The sequence below is a fragment of the Ovis canadensis genome, chromosome 3 (genome assembly GCF_042477335.2).
Source record: "Ovis canadensis isolate MfBH-ARS-UI-01 breed Bighorn chromosome 3, ARS-UI_OviCan_v2, whole genome shotgun sequence".
NCBI classification, from domain to species: Eukaryota; Metazoa; Chordata; class Mammalia; order Artiodactyla; family Bovidae; genus Ovis; species Ovis canadensis.
Window position 1 is genome coordinate 8,534,023 of NC_091247.1, and position 16,442 is coordinate 8,550,464.

The 16,442-nt window shown below is 47.3% G+C and overlaps 1 protein-coding gene across 2 annotated transcripts in view; it reads right to left on the reverse strand.

Moving 5' to 3' along the window:
• The window catches only part of STXBP1 (syntaxin binding protein 1), a 69,852-nt gene that overhangs the window by 15,656 nt on the left and 37,754 nt on the right, over window positions 1-16,442 (reverse strand). For both annotated transcript variants that reach the window (XM_069582337.1, XM_069582338.1), the window contains exons 4-14: window positions 15,441-15,517; window positions 14,407-14,485; window positions 13,117-13,220; window positions 11,015-11,163; window positions 9,190-9,274; window positions 8,326-8,456; window positions 6,515-6,622; window positions 5,219-5,279; window positions 3,823-3,888; window positions 2,522-2,602; window positions 511-649 (exon numbers count right to left, since the gene is read on the reverse strand). In XM_069582337.1, coding sequence (XP_069438438.1) covers window positions 511-649; window positions 2,522-2,602; window positions 3,823-3,888; window positions 5,219-5,279; window positions 6,515-6,622; window positions 8,326-8,456; window positions 9,190-9,274; window positions 11,015-11,163; window positions 13,117-13,220; window positions 14,407-14,485; window positions 15,441-15,517 — 1,080 coding nt within the window. The remainder of the gene's footprint in view (window positions 1-510; window positions 650-2,521; window positions 2,603-3,822; window positions 3,889-5,218; window positions 5,280-6,514; window positions 6,623-8,325; window positions 8,457-9,189; window positions 9,275-11,014; window positions 11,164-13,116; window positions 13,221-14,406; window positions 14,486-15,440; window positions 15,518-16,442) is intronic.

Here is a 16,442-nt window from a genome sequence, read left to right on the forward strand (position 1 = left end):
ATGTGGGTAAAGATCACTTATTTATGGGCACAGATTGGGGGCTTCCCTGGTGGTCAAGTGGCGAAGACTCCAGGCTCCCAGTGCAGGGGGCCTGGGTTTGATCCCTGGTTGGTGAACTAAAGATCCCGCATCCCACAGCAAGACCCGGTGCAGCCAAATAAAAAAAAATAAAGGCACAGATTACAAATGTGGGGTAAGTTAAAAGTCTCTGGCGGAAACGCTCCAATAAAGTGGCTACACAGCTGATAGACTCTCCCTGCTGTCCTCACCCAGCCCTCTTCTCATTATCCTGTCCCTCTGACTAACTCTAGAATCACTGGGGGATACACAGCCTCTAGCTGCAGCTGATCTGCCTACATTTCTCCGGTGGTAAAGAGCCCCTTGGACCTTCCTATTAGACACCCTTTTCCTTGTCTTTTAAGCTGTTTTCCACTTTGTTCTCTCCCTCCCAGCTGCCTCATTTTCCCCAAGAAAGGGCCTGTCTCCTCTGTCATATCCCACCGTTCCTACCATTCTTCAAAAAGATGTAGAGAAGGATGATGCGGATTTTGTCGTAAGTGCTGACATTTGCATCCAGCAGAATGGGGACAATGGCTCTCATGGGGTCCTTGATCTTCTCCCCTTCAGCATCCGTGCCCATGGCCAGGTCCTGCAGAAAACACACCATGTTGGCCCCATGGCAACAGTCTGGATAGATGGTAATTATTAGAAAACAGGCTGTCCGTGAATGTCTGGGATGTGTGGCTTGGTTGGGGAAGGTCAGTGACAGGTGCTTGAGCTCCCCCACATGCTGCAGTTGATCAGCATGGGTCTCCACGGCATTGGTAAGAGCTGAGGAAAGCCCAAGGTTTCACTTTCCAAAACCAGAGACCACACAGATTTGCCATGTTGTTGAAAGGCAGGCTCTTCCCTCCAGGTGAGTGCCAGTGAGCCTGAGCTGATTCCTCAGGGAAAGCCTCAATCCCGGTAGGTCTCCAGGAGGGACACAGCCCTGCAGAGGCCTCGGGGCTTCAGGGGATGAAAAGCGTCAGTATTGTGAGGTGCCTCTGCCTGGCTAGACTCCTCCTGCTCTGCTTCCCCTGGCACAGAAGGGGGAGCTTTTTTAAAAACTATTCTGGGTTTTTTGAAAACTCTGTTTTTAATCTTCCAACACTTTTAGGGGGAGGAGAAAAAACATGGGCTCCCAAACCTGCACATCTCACTGAGGGAGATGAAGGAAGGGGGAGCTGACAACAGATGAAGATAAAGAGTGGAGCAAGCACAGTCTCTGCCACCCCCCCATCGCCCATGACTCAGGCAAGAGGCAGATCTGTTCTCAACAGGCCTGAGAAAGCAGCACACAGGTCTCGGCACATCAAGAGCCATCTGGTCTTGTTCTGCAGCTTTCTCTGTAGCTCTTACAGAAGTTGCCGGAAGGCTGCCTTTTTTCTCTCAAAATCCCAGGAGTCCGCAACAAGTATGATCTCGAGTTGGGGGATCTCTGCCCAGTCTGGATCAGAGGAAGGCAGGGGCCCCCCCTCTCTGAGGCCCCTTCAGCCCTCAGTGAAGCCTCAACAGACATCTGCTCAGCACGACTGACCCTAATACTCCCTCAAAGTCAAATTGAATGTGACTAGTTCAACAAATACCTCTGGGTACTTATGAAAAAATGTAGACTTCCCAGGGTGAATCTCAACTGCATTTGTACTGGTCTAGGGATAACCTGTCTTCTGGAGAGTCATGTTCTGATGGTGAGGACGCCTTGTGTTTGCAGAGATCCCTGTGAAACTGATGGATTTCAGCAGGACTACTGAGAGAGTCCATGAATCACGGCTCATCTCAGAAACCTAAGCCCAGCCTGTCACATCAAACCAGGGGATTTAGATCTTAGCCTCACACTGAGAACATGAGTTGTTTTTTCTGTGAAAAGAGACCCTTTGGCTGAGGTTTCACGTCATGGGATTCCCCCCTTCCCTTGGACACAGACCCTGGATGAGAATTATCACACACGAGGAATGCAGTGCCAGGATTAGTGATTCCACACAACACTCCTGGAAAATGTGGCAGTTTTGTTATATCCCTTCACAGAGGAAAAAAAAAAACAAGCACATCAAATGAATCAGTGACAGGGACAGAACTCTGATCGTAACTGTGATCAGGGAGGCTGTGGGCGGATTTCTGTCCTTCGGCTGCACTGCCCCCTTTCGGCCTCTAGGTCTCCAAGCTGGTGCGGCCACAGCAGGAGGAAAGGACACTCAGGAGTTAACATCCAGCCAGCTCTGTCGGTGCAGGAGTCTCTTCTGCTATTCCAGGGAGCATCTGGAAAGTCAGACATGCAAACCCCAAGCGGCACGGCATTCCGGACCACTCTAGTCCCTACCATTGAGAGGAACTGCACTGGCTCCAGAGAGCTGAGACAGCAGGATCTAGCAGGCTTTCCCATTTCTGTTTCCTATGATTCTGCGGGGTGTTCAAGGTAGGACGTTAACATTCAGCTGGGCAAGTAAACCAGCCTGGCAGAAGGAGAAGGAAAGGGCCCTACCTGTTCCACCCGGCAGAGTTTATCCACAGTGCCTTGGTAATGCTTCATGCAGTCCTCGGCGAGGTGCAGGTGGGTCGAATACTAGGACGAAATAGAGAGTGTGTGGTCAGGGAATCTCTCGCTGACTCGTGCAGCGTTTGCTGAGTAGCTGCTGAGTATGAACACGGTGCTAGGTGCCTAGGAGTCCCCAGCCTCATAAAGGAGATGAAATATGCGTTCAAGTAGAGAACTGTGTGTCGGGCAGAGGGACAGAAACACCTTCGACAAGAGTCAAGAGGAAGAAGTCCTTTAAGGGGGCAGGCTGGTGTGACAGTTTCACATGTATCCACAAATCCTTTGATACTCCTCCCTCCAGCAGGTGGCGCTCAATGCCCCTCTCCTTAGGGCTGGATTTAGTGACCACTCAGGCAGTGAGTGACTAACACACAGGCAGAAGAGCGCTGCGAGACTCCCAGATCACCTGACCTCCTCTGAGCTCAATCTTGCAGGCCCATGGGGTAAGGAATTGGAAGGATACAGAGAGAAAAAGATGAGGAGAAAGTCTTAGAAAATAAACTCTCTATCCCCAACTTTCTTTTTTTTTTCCTAATAAAAATTGAAGATAGGGGCTTCCCTGGTGACTGCCAATGTAGGAGACTCAGGTTCACTCCATGGTCCGGGAAGATTCCACATGCCGGGGAGCAACTAAGCCTGTGAGTCACAACTACCGAGCCTGCGTGCGGCAACTACTGAAGCCCACACACCCTGGAGCCCGTCCTCTGCAACAAGAGAAGCCACCACAATGAGAGGTCGACACACCGCAACTAGAGAGCCGCTCCTGCTCACTGCAACTAGAGAATAGCCCGCACAGCAACAAAGACCCAGCACAGCCAAAAATGAGTGAGTGAAGTCACTCAGTCGTGTCCAACTCTTTGCGACCCCATAGACTGTAGCCTACCAGGCTCCTCCATCCGTGGGATTTTCCAGGTAAGAGTACTGGAGTGGGTTGCCATTTCCTTCTCCAGAGGATCTTCCCGACCCAGGGATTGAACCCGGGTCTCCCGCACTGTAGGCAGATGCTTTACCAACTGAGCCACAAGGGAAGCCCAAAATAAGTCAAAAATAAGTCAATTAAATTTAAAAGATTGCAGATGACTAAAAACTTGTGGATTTCCATCAATCCATGAGTGTCATGGGGCTTCGAGGAGTCTTGGCAGCTGTTTATATTCATAATCGAATGGACTGTTTTGGATCATCACCCTTGCTCTCCGGCCACAAAGAGTCTGGCGCGACTGAGTGACTGAACAGCAGTAACGACATACCTTGCTGAGCTCCTTCTGGTACTGGGGCATCTTCTTCAGCATCTGGGACAGGTCCCGCATGGTGGTCTGTGGGGAGAGGGAAGCATGTGGTCTCACTCTGATGGCCCTGAGCTAGAAGGGTGGGCGGGGGGTGGGCCCAGGACAGGACAGCAGCAGCACCGACTCCTGAGCACATGTTCTGTAACCACCCCCCCACCCCCCATGCATCTGTTAAACACAAGATCATGTGTTTAGATTTCCATGTCTCTGGCTCAAAAAATTACTGATCCAAATACTGTGACTGTCTTATGGGTGGGGAACTGACTTCCAAGTCTAGCAATTATGTTTTATTTATTGGACCATAAAGTAACTAAGCTTCAAAGTAACAGTTCTTGCCAGGAGAGAGCAATTTTTCATCTCTACACTGCTTTTCTGCATACTCGGCTCAAGCAGTCGTGGCATCAATTCACATTTCATCTCTGTAGAAGGGCCGGAGTTGTGCAGACAGGTAGGAAGCAGTGAGGTGAGAGAAGGCTGGAATCTCACCCTGGCAGGTGGAAGGGGTCTGCTGACTTTCTAACTGGGTGACTGACCTAATCCCATTCATGTATTCAGTAAAAAATTATTGAATGACTGCTACATACCAGGCACTTTTAGATCCTGGAGATACAAGGACAGAAACAAACAGAAAAGAATTTTTGCTTTCATGGAGCTAACGCATAGCAGAGGAGTCATTATAACTGAGTGGATTAGCACTTTGGAGGGACTCACAAGTGTGGGTGCACAGAGCAGGGGCGCCTCCCATTGTCAGAGAAGACAACGCCTGAGCCAAAGGACAGGGACCGCATAAGGCGAGGCTGGGGAAGGAGCTCAGGCATGGCTTCAGCCGTGGTGGGTGGCAAGGAGGAGGGCGGCAGAGATGAGAGTCCATGAGGCCTGATGACCTGGGTGCTGTTAAGGCACGTCCACGGTGGGGCTTGATTCTACTGGGATCGGGAAATCACTAAACGATCCTAGGCCAGGGAGCAGCACAACCAGAGTGGCGTTTCTAAGAGGAATAAACACCTCTGATAACCAGCTGGGAGGAGAGGCCCAGGTGAATTGGGATATGAATTCTGTTGCTACCACAAGCTAAAAAAGGTTTTAGCGAGTTCTTCTGGCAATGTGTATTGTGATCCAGAGCAGTAAATGTTAATCCTCAGGGTTTATAAAGAAGCTGTTTATAAATATTAAAAGATGCGGGTTCCAGGTCTCAATCTTGAATACAAAAATAAGACAAAATGGTAAGAGATGAAGAAAGGACCAGGAACCCCTCCGAGCCCCCAACTCACCAGTCCTATACTGAGGTGTCCTCCTTGCCCCTAGAGAGACAGCAGGGATGAACCCAAAGAGCACTGGAGTATGGGTATGGGTTTACCTTCTCACCAGTATTCATTCTCTTGCTGGAAGAAAAATCCTTCAGAGAACGGGTGACTTCCCTGGAAGAGAGAAGGAGGCAGCTAGGCTTCAATGCGGCACCAAGTGCCTCTATATCGGGGTCCCCAACCTCCGGGATCTAATGCCTGATGATCTGAGCAGGAGCTGATGCAGCAATAATAGAAATTAAGTGCACAGTAAATGTAAGGCACTTGGATCATCCCGAAACCATCTCCTGACCCTGCAGTCCGTGGAAAGATTGTTTTCCACAAAACTGGTTTCTGATGCCAGAACGGTCATGCAACATCCTTCCTTTAGGAGTATGTGGTGACTTTTCCTACCCTAAGGTATAGATTTAAAGTGATTTTCTAAGAGGAGAGAGAGATATGCCATTTTCCTAATACTCTAAACCAGGGGTCTCCAGAGTTGGGTGTACAAGACAATTTGTGAGCAGAAAAGAAAATGTTAGGACATCTATATATATAATTTTACTTCATCCTTTTCAAATTTATGTTTTTGTATATGCTATCAAATATACACATTAGTATGATAAAGCATATATGGAATGCATAAAGAAGGTAACTGGAACTGTGAAGTAACATTTTTCTGAAGTTGAATGACTCCCCCAAGGTTTGGAGAATACTTTCCTAAACAACTATCCCAGGCTATAGTATTTTCTCACTGTTCCTTGTGAATTTCCTGTGGATATTATCAACTCAATGTAGCAGAATGTGTCCTTCTGCAAAAGCAAACTTGTTATCTACAGTTTAACAGCCTATTAAAAACTTTCCAGAGTTAGAAACATTTTGAAACATTTTCAGAGCAAGTTTCTCCCTCCGGTATAGAGATTAGTATATGCATTGACTCTTGCTGAGAAAAGTTTAGGTATAACAACAGGGAGGAAGGGGACATACCAGCTATACATTTAAAAACAAAAACCCTGAACTGTATGTAGTAGATCTTTCAATAGAACAAACTGGCTTCAAGTGTTTAGTGTTTATAAAGCATCTTGAAATGAGAAAAGCTACAAACGCTTTCTAAAAACCCTAAAAGTAACCCTAACACAGAAAGGGTTTTCTAACTTCATGAGATCGGTATAGCCTGAGCTCAGATATCAGAAGGGATTCATCATCACTGGTTAGAAGGTAGGTGACTTAGCAGAAGCAAGGGACTCCTGCCTGCACTGGTGAGCTCTGCCCAAGGTGCCCAGAGAACGCACACTGGCACCCAGCACCCGCGATCCCCCGTGTTGGGGGGGAGCCCTGGGGCCCGGGACAGGTGCAGGGCAGGCTCTTACTGGGACACCTCCGCAATGTGCTTGTGGCGCAGTGCTATCCAGAGGTCGTCGTCCTCGTCCAGGAGCACCTCCTTCACCCGCGCCTCCCCGATGCCGCTCGTCTCGTACCTGGAAGGAGACGTCCCACACAGTTCACCCAGTGCCCTGGTCTGTAACGAATGACTGAACAGCAAGCACTCTGATCACCGGAGGCGTCACTGTCTGCTCCATCTAATGAAGCTAATGGTTTCCTGTCTTTTTTTTTTTTTTGGCCACACCACACATCTGGTGGGATCTTAGTTCCCTGACCAGGGCTGAACCTAGGCCCTCATCAGTGAGAGGCATGAAGTCCTAACCACTGGACAACCAGGGGCGACCAATTTCTAGGGCAGGAAGAGACCTAAAAGTCTGATCAGAGTAAACTGACTTGAAGTTCTGTTCTAAAACCCTCGGGGTCAGTTGATATGTGCTCCACTGGAGCCACCTGGCTCAGGTGCGAAGTCAGGTTATAGGTGGTTTTGGAGGTACTTGGAAAGGTGAGGATCACACTTGTTCCTCCCTGGAAAGGCCTGGGACACCATCCTTAATGTGTGGGATTGATATAGCCTTTGGCAGCTGCCTGCAACAGGCCCTCAGCAAACTGTCACAAGTACAACCGTGAACATATAAGGGAAATAGAGAATTATAGATACCAAAGGGGGAAAGCTGAGATTCAGTCATATTTTTAGAATCTTCATTTTGAAACCACTATCTTTATGGCCGAGGTTATAAAATCAATGACACGAGAACAATATAGTCTGTTCCCATAAAAAGAAAAATATGTTTTTAGAGACTGAGTTTCTGATGATTGCTACCAAGAAAACTGTTCACAATGAAGTGAAGTACAAATAAAACTCAGTAATACGGGACTTCCCTGGCAGTCCAACGGTTAAGATGCTGTGCTTCCGATGCCAGGGATGTGGGTTCAATTCCTGGTTGGGGAACTAAGATCCCACATGCCGCATGGTGTGGCCAAAAATAAATTAATTAATAAATTAATTTAAAAAAATTTGGTAAGTAACTCCTACCGGTATATTTTATCATCATATTTCATGGTCTGCAGTTAAGAAGTTTTAACTCTGAGTAAGATACGCTCTTACACAAGTCAACATATTAACACATCCAAACGAGCTGTGGTGGCTCCCCTGGTGGCTCAGACGGTAAAGCGTCTGTCTACAATGCGGGAGACCTGGGTTTGAGCCCTGGGTTGGGAAGATCCCCTGGAGAAGGAAATGGCAATCCACTCCAGTACTGCTGCCTGGAAAATCCCATGGACAGAGGAGCCTGGTACGCTACAGTCTATGGGGTTGCAAAGAGTTGGACACGACGGAGCGACTTCACTTTAAACCAGCTGTGAATTGAAGTGACATTAGCTGTGAACTAAACATCTCAAGTTCTTGTTCCCCCCAAACAGGCAGAAGTTTCTAGCTGATGGTGCAGTTGCACTTTGGGAACTCACAGAAAAGCATGCAGACTTATTAGAGAGACTGTATGGGGACGTCCCTGGTGGTCTAGTGGTTAAGGGTCTGCCTTCCAGTGCAGGAGATGTGGGTTAGATCCTGGTCAGGGTACTAACATTTCACATGCCCCAAGGCAACTAGGCCTGAAAGCCCATTCACCACAACTCGCGAAAGCCTGCCAGCCACAACTAAGACCCAATGCAGCCAAAACCAAGTTAAAAAAAAAAAAAGGCTATATGAATGTGCCTGCTTTTCCTAGGGTTAACGACATCTGTTTCCTTAAGTTAGAGGTGTGTCTGGTTCATTTGCAAAGCTGCAGTCACGTGTACTTACTTGTATACGTCATTTTCAATAGGCAGCAAGTCGTAACTCATAGCCTGAAAAGTCAGCTCATGCAGGACAGGAGAGCTGGGGTCAAAACCACGGTCCAGGATCAGAAGCTGGGAGCGTGCCTTGTCTGGGCCCTGGAAGGAAGGACAGCCAGGCGGGTTTCATGAGCCGCCCCATACAACTCCCACTTCTCTGACTAGCCCTCCCGTGAAACGTGGCAGCCGGATGTGAACTCTGACCCGGATAGCACTCAGTCCACTTACTGCTGGACAAGGAGGCCAGCACACACCATGTGAGAATCCAGTGTGTCTGTTTCCCAGGAAGAGGGTCCTTTGACGCAGATCCAAAATGCAGGGTGCAAAGTGAGTTTACGAAGGAGAGCATCGACCGGGTTCGGCTATCAGAAGGGGGACCCATCACCCAACCCAGCCAGCCTGGGACAGAGCGGGTTCCCAGAACCTGGGGCTATCAGTGTGTAAGTCACGATAGTGATGGGCTAGTTCTGTGATGCATGTGATAAAATTTCACAGAACTGCACAAACACACACACAAGCACATGTAAAAACTAGTGAAATCTGAGTAAGGTCTGGAGACATAGCAACATCATTTTTCTGGTTTCAACTCCATTCCACTGAGGAGATTCCCAAGACACAGGGCTTTCAGTGCTAACACTGGAGCTCGGCTCCACTGAATAGAACCTGTACCACCTGCCCGAGGGCTTGGGTGTTCGCTTTACTGGAGCTCAGTATGCACAAACAGGGGAACTCATGCACACCCAGTGAGCAAAGGAAGCCAGCTGTGCCCAGGCTGCCCCACAGACACTGTGGTCCCTCGGCAAGAGAACCACGCGGGCCAGGTCAGACTTACCTCCCCCATCGTCGGGTCATCAGCTTTGTAGGCGTCGAGCTTGTCCTGGATTAGCTGAGCCAGCAAAGCGTTGTCCTTGTATTCCCTGACAAGGGAGGGGGGATGGAGGGTGAGCCACCCTGTCCCAACGGATGGCACTATCTGCCCTCAGGGAGGAAGGCAGGACAGTACGGGAGTGTCAAGGGAGAGATGAGCTTCATCGGTATTATTCTTTTACATGAGAATATAATTCAGATTACATGTACGGTTAAAAAGGAAAAAACAAAATACTTAGCTCAGTGCCTGGAATGTACATGATTTTCTAGTTTCTTTAAAAAAAAAAAAAAAATCCAAGTGGAAACAGAGGGGGTCTTTCCAAGCAGCTCCAGATAAAATAGCCACACTTCAGCAGAGGGTCCTAACCACATGTCCTTTCCCCACCATCAGGCTATCTCAGCCTGACCTACTTGATCTTCACTTCCCTCAGTTCAAATTCCCTTGGACCCTGTTTTGTTTTGTTGGAAGTGACATTTCCGCCGGCAGAGCTAGAAAGATACAAGTTGAGAACCTCTGGACCCTCCCTCTTGGCTGAGCCTCCAGTGCCTCCTAAGTTCCTCTGGGTGACGTTTATCATGTAGCTGCTGCCCACCACCTGGCCACCCTTAGTGCAGAAGCAGCTCCACCCCCAGTCCCATCCTCTCAACAAGTGAGCTCCCAGCCCTCATTTCTTAACCTCTGCCGGGTGTCTGTCAGTGAGGACCCTGGTGGGAGGAGGGCTGTCCTACGGGTGCCCATCCCCAGGGACAAAGAGGTGATGAGGCGCCTTGGCACTTCCCGATCAGGCCCTCCGCTCCTCTGGCAGTGCCCCCCCTTCTGGTCGCTTCTCCTTGCATGACTGTGACCCCTGCACTCCCACACCACTGTGTTCACTCCCTCATAGGCTGCCCAGTGATAACCACTGAAGGGCATGACCCCAAACGTGGCACCCAAGGCCTCCAGAAATGGTTTCACCTTGCCCCGCTGCTTGCACGTATGCAGGGTGAGACTACCAGCCCTTCTCAAACCTCCCCTTTATTTTCCAGGGTCATGCTTCCGCTCATCCCAACCATCCACACAAAATGCCCCCAGCTCCTCATCGGTCTACTGAAATCCCGACCTGTCCTTGGCTCAGATGCTGCCTCTGCTCCGAAGCTGGGCTTGCTCCTGTCTGGATGTCCAGGCCCGTGGCCTGCACTGCCCCAAGGCACTGGTCCCGCAGGCCTATGTTGCAGGTGTGTACAGCTCGGCTGTACATTATGCCAGTACACATCTTACCTGCCCGCCTGGGTCAGGGGCTTCTAAGGGCCAGAGGCTGTGTCTTCAGGTTAAGCCCCTCAACCTAGCAGGTAAATGATGAGTGAATGACTCGATCAAATCTGAGGACTGTGTCCTTTGGAGAATTATTCTCCTTGTATTTTATCTTACCCTGAAATGTCTTTTTCAAAGAGTGTATTTGTTTTCAGACAGATTCTTTACCATCTGAGCCACCAGGGAAGCCCCTTTTTAAGGTTAGAAAGAGATAAAAAACTGAAGGAAATCTGGGTTACAGTTACGTGGAGGGTTGTGCTTGGTTATAACTGAATATATGTATTCCATGCCCTTTTCTGCATGTATTAGTATTCACATTAAAAATTTAGAAAATAACAAAAACATTGGAAAATAATCATCAATGTGAGATACTCAGATCTTGACCCTCTGGAGACAACTGCCAGAAAATGGGAAGGCCAGAGGAAGTTCCTCGCTTGGGGACAAGTTCCTTGCTTGGGGGGGGTGGGGTCACCGAAGGCAGCCTGGGGTGCAGCCTTACCCCCGGTATCGCACAGCTGGGTACTCCTTCAGGGTGGCACACAGAGTTGCGATCTGCTCTGCCAGGCGCTCCAGGATCGGATTCTTCATCTGAGCCTTGTGGGGACTGTAGAAGCTTTGGAAAGAGTCAGCAGAGTCCAAGGAATACACCTGAGAAAGGGGAAATATATATATGTATATACACGACAGAGGAGCCTGGCGTGCTGCAGTCCATGGGGTCGCAGAGTTGGATATGACGCAACTGACCAACAATAATAACAAATATATATATATATATTTCCAGAATGGTGTTCCTGCCAAGCCTCGTAGTGAGGCTACAGAACAAGTTTTCATTTATTCTACAAATACAGCTGGGCATCTGCTGCGTGCCAGGCCTTGTGCACTGGGAACTGCCAGTGGCCAAACCATTACTGTCCTCCAGGAGCATGCAGTCTTGCAGGAAAAAGCGGATGAATAAACAATGAAAAAAATGAAAAGTAAATTTTATGGTATGTGGGGAATGGGTAAGTGTATGAGAATAGAAGAAGCAGAGAAAGAATGCCCAAGGGCTGGACAGGGAGGACAGGAGGCCTCCTTGAGGAGGGGACATTTGAGTGAGGGCTTGAAGGAGGTGCAGTTTCTTCCCAGGGGGCTCCCTGAGGAGGGGCTGGTCAAGCCAAGGCCCTGAGGCAGGCATGCCTGTGTCTGATGACTGATGAGGAGCCCCAGAGAGAGCAGGGGAGGGGTCTTGTCGGACCACACAGGCCATTCATTTAAGTTTAAATAAAAGAGGGACAAGCTAGAAATTGTGCTGTGACTGTGGCAAACAAAGGAGCTTTGTATGGATTTAATAATTTCCTATCCTCAAAGTATGTTCTTAGTATTTTTCTCTTTTATCCTTTTTTGGAAGGTTTTGGAGGCTTAAAATTTCCTCTTAAACCAGCAGGCTACCAGCCATCAGTATTCTCTCAGAAGAATCTCTTGATGTGAACTACCCTCATCTTGAAAACCTGAGGTTTAAAAAAAATAATTATCACTTTTCAAAAACATATGGTGGAGAAGGGTATGGCTACCCACTCCAGTATTTTTGTCTGGGAAATTCCATGGACAGAGGAGCCTGGTGGGCTACAGTCCACGGGGTCATTAAGAGTAGGGCACAACTTAGCAAGTAAACAAAAAAATACGTGCACATGTGACATACAATAAACCAAACATAAAAAAACAAAAATAGATGAAATACAATATGGTTGAATATGCTCAAGTTGCATTTTGTTCAATCCAGGTGGTGACAGGGCTCACGGAGAGGAAAAAATAATTCCTGCCCTTGGCTGAGAATAGGCTTTAGGCCAAGTGAGAAGGGAAAGAGACTGTCTTTTGAAAACATTCACACTCTATTTTTTCCATGTCTTCTTACCTAAGAATTCGTCACTCTCTGGCATCTATTATTAGAAGCTGATCCATAAAACCAGGATATGCCACAACCATCTCTTACCTCCACAAAATGCACAGAAGTTGTGCTATTTTTTTGCTTCTTGACGAGGAGGAGGCATTTTAACAAATCTTGAAATACTATGGCATAAATTTTGTACATTCTCTCACAATCAGCTTCACTTTTACTGGTTTAACGACTTTTTTTTTTCCCCAAGGGGAGCAGTTTCGGCACGTGAAGCGTTAATGGCTCATGACGAAGGCTACCATCTGTTCCACGACACGTGACAACTGAGGTTATCTCTACATAAAAACAGCCTCCTTTGCAGCAGATGGGTGTTGTCTGATCCGTTCCCCTCCTCTCCTCCCAGCTCTTTCTGGATTGGCTACTTTTTACTTATTCAAAGAGTCAGCCAATAGGCGTGAACACTGAGCGAGGATGAAATGAACACCAAGAAGGACATGATGGCTGCAAAAAGTCAGAAATAACTGGAGAGTAAGAGTGAGGCACTTTGGGCAGACCCTCTAAGGACGACTGTTTCCATTACATAAACATCCACTCACAAGACATCATTGAGTAATCCCTTCCCCCACTCTCTTTACTGCACCCCTGCCCCACCCTCTCCGACCTGGCTGGAGTTCCTGAGAGAATAACCAGGACGCAGGCTTTCTCTGCCCGTCTCCTCGCAGGCTCACCTGGGATTCATATGGGAGAAATGCAATGTTGATTTCCGTCAGAGTCTTGATGACTTTGGCTGCTCGAGATTTTACCAGCTCGTTAAACAGGGCATCTGGACAAGCTGCCAGGATGACAAAGACGGTAGGGTTTCCTGTCCACTTGCTGGTTCATGTCAACGTTTGCACACGTCTGGTGAATTCTTTATCATTAGGATTTTTAAAAGGCAAATAGGAAGTTCATCCCATCCTACAACCTACTGCCTCTAGGGTATAAAAGGAATGCAAAACCACCTAGGAGGCCCTCCATGTAGAACAAAGAAACAACTGGCAATAAAGGCTGAGATATTGAGAGCTGATTTAAAAAACCACTTTCTGATATTTAGGAGAGGAGAAAATGAACCAGGAGAGGTCAAGAAGGGATCAGGAAAAGGTCTGTAACATAAACGAACACCCCACACCTGAGATATTTATGAAAAATAAAATAAGAAAATCATTGGGCAATGTGATGCAGACACTTTCGCAGGCCTTCTAAGGAACTCAGCTGCACAGGAGACCCACTTGGTGGGGGAACCACAATTTCTCATGACCCTCCTGGGCCAAACAAACAGCTTCAGGTCCCTAGAAATGTGTTACTGTTTTATTATTACTAATGCCATCTACCTGCCTCCTTTGCCACCCATCTTCAGAGCATATAAAACTGTTCTTTGCCAAGACCCTTTTCCCATTTTCTCAATGGTGAGTTTTGTGGGGTTTTCACCAGAGAATATGGGGTGAACTGTTATTTTCACACACTCAACCTATCCAGCCCTATTCATCTCTCTTTGCCGTTAACAAAGACTCACCAAGATGCTCCTGCTCTAGGTTCCATGCACAAAACCTTCAAAAAGCAAGAAAATGGATCCTAGGACAATGATAAATTCTAATACAACACCACCAGGTCAGACTGTCTTTGAATCTACAGCTGAAAAGTAGGTGGAAATGCGGCGCAGTTTATAGTGATGTCTGGAAGGCTATCCTGGGAGCACCAAGGCTGGCACTGGGAAATTCTTCTTGGCGTTAAACACGCTAGCCCTTACAAGAGGGGCTTTTTTTTTTAATCAGGAAGGACTGCATGACCTAGGTTTTGTATTTGTAGGCGTTTGTTTTTCTCTCTTACACAATTTGTCTTTTGAAGAGAAAATGAAAGATAAGGACAAATGTGGGAACAATTCATTTCTTCACTATTGGCCTGACTTGGTTTGGGGTCAGTCTGGCTGTGCAGGAATGCTAGCCTAAAGAGCCGGGGCGGCAGGTGACAGCCATACTCACAGTCAGTGAAGAAGACGTGTGCAGCCCGGTACTTGGCGGTCGGCGGGTCCTTAAAGTCACTGATGAGAGAGTGGACGGACTGTGAAGAGGCAAAAAAGGGAACTGAATCCGATTCTAGGAGCAAATGGGACCCACATCTGAACAGGGTCAAATCCACGCTGGTTTCGAGCTACATGCATAAGATAGCAAGGGATTTCTGATTATAATTCTAACTCATGTTAGGCCATAACTGAGTTCTGAGGACATGAGGATTATTTCAGAGTTTGCACTAACAAAAGCCTCTCTAGTTCATTCCAGAATGACAGCAGCCGTTCTCTGCAGCTACCATAACTTGGGTTCCTAAGAACTGACCCACAAAAGAGCAAAGTGCTCAGAAATCTGCTAGGAGACTCATTGTGATGGAGTCCTGGCAATTTAGTTGCATCTCCAGAAACTCACACATAAGGCATTTTATTTTTTAATGAAATGAAAACTGTGGGGAATTTACAGAGATCAAGACACCTAAGACAGCTAGCAAGCAAGAGCAAGGAGGTGGGCATTGTTTAGATGCTGATTTGAACCAACCACCCAAAATGGTAAGACAAGTAAATCTAAACTCTACTGGATATTGAGCAAATAAATCTGGGAACTTCCTGGCAGTCCAGTGGTTAGGACTCAGTGCTTCAACCACAGGGGGCCCAGATTAGGGAACCAAAATCCTGCAAGCCATGAGGGTGCAGCCCCACAAAAAAAAGAAAGAAAGAAAGGAGAAAAGAAATCTGACAGTGTGAAATACCCAAGTTCTGGAGGTGGATCACTAGATAACGTGATCTCCTACCTAGAAAGGAGTAAATGACATTGGCCTGGCCTGGCTTTCTGCAGCAAGCCTAATGCACTCTTCATTATTCACCAGCCCCCTCCTTCCCTGCTTGTGGATTGCACGCTTAAACAGAGCAATGTGTTAAATGCCTGCTTAACCCAGAAATGTCAGACACGGTGCCACACAGACACCAAGCCAGCACGTGTTTGACCTCAGCTCTTCTAGGAGGGTTTACCTTCTCAGAGGGAGTGATGAGATACACAGCCTCCAGGCTGGGGAGCGGCTCTCTGCGCTTGTTGATGTCTTCCACAACTAGACAACAAAACAGCAGCCCACGGTGAATAAGAGAACAGAACTGGTGATCATGAAACTAGAAGCCATAGAGAGGCCACCTTCCGGCTGGCGCGACAAAAATTGGCAGAGTGAGGAGGAGACTCGATGTCGCTTCCCCAGTGACCACATTTCTGTGTCTCGCCATGCTCAAGGTGGTAGAAAACCCCAAACCTCATCACATGAAATCCCGCACACTTCCCATTTCAGTTCAAGGAATTCCCCGATCTGCTCTGATTAAAAACGGAAACTGCTATCTCATTCTGTCAGGAACAGACTTTTGCCTCTTCCTTCAGTTTTTTTTCTTTTTTCATCTGTCCTGGATAATCCAAGTTCCTTTAGAATTTCCATGTTGGGTTTGTTTTTCAACAATTGGATCGTTTTATCATTTTCCTCTGTCTATCATATGAAGACATTCCAAACATACTCTCTGGATTAAGACGGTTCCTCTCAATAGTTCAAAAACTAAACAGCAAATTCTGCTTGAAGCAAACCATGGGTGTCTGATTTGCTGGTTTCTTTTACAGAATGTCAGCGAGGGGAAAGACAACTTTCTGGGAAAGGCATCATCTCACTAGTCACCTGATAAAGCCTAGGACGCATCCTCTATGCTACACTGTCCTCTGGTACAGAGCCAGCAGGAAATCTAATGGTGCTCTTCTTCCTATGAAGGTGATGTCAGCAAATAAAAGCATCCCTTTAGAAGCATCCCTGTAACACTTGCAAAGATTTTTTACCCTGAATAATATTCAAATTAAATACCAAAATTTCTCAACCATCTGTGTTATCAGGGGTTATAGATTTAAAAAAAAATTTTTAATTGGAAGAAAATTACTTCAAAATGTGTGTTTGTTTCTGCTGTACAAGGCTCATAGATTTTTGAATTTCATATGCCGGTAATACCTCC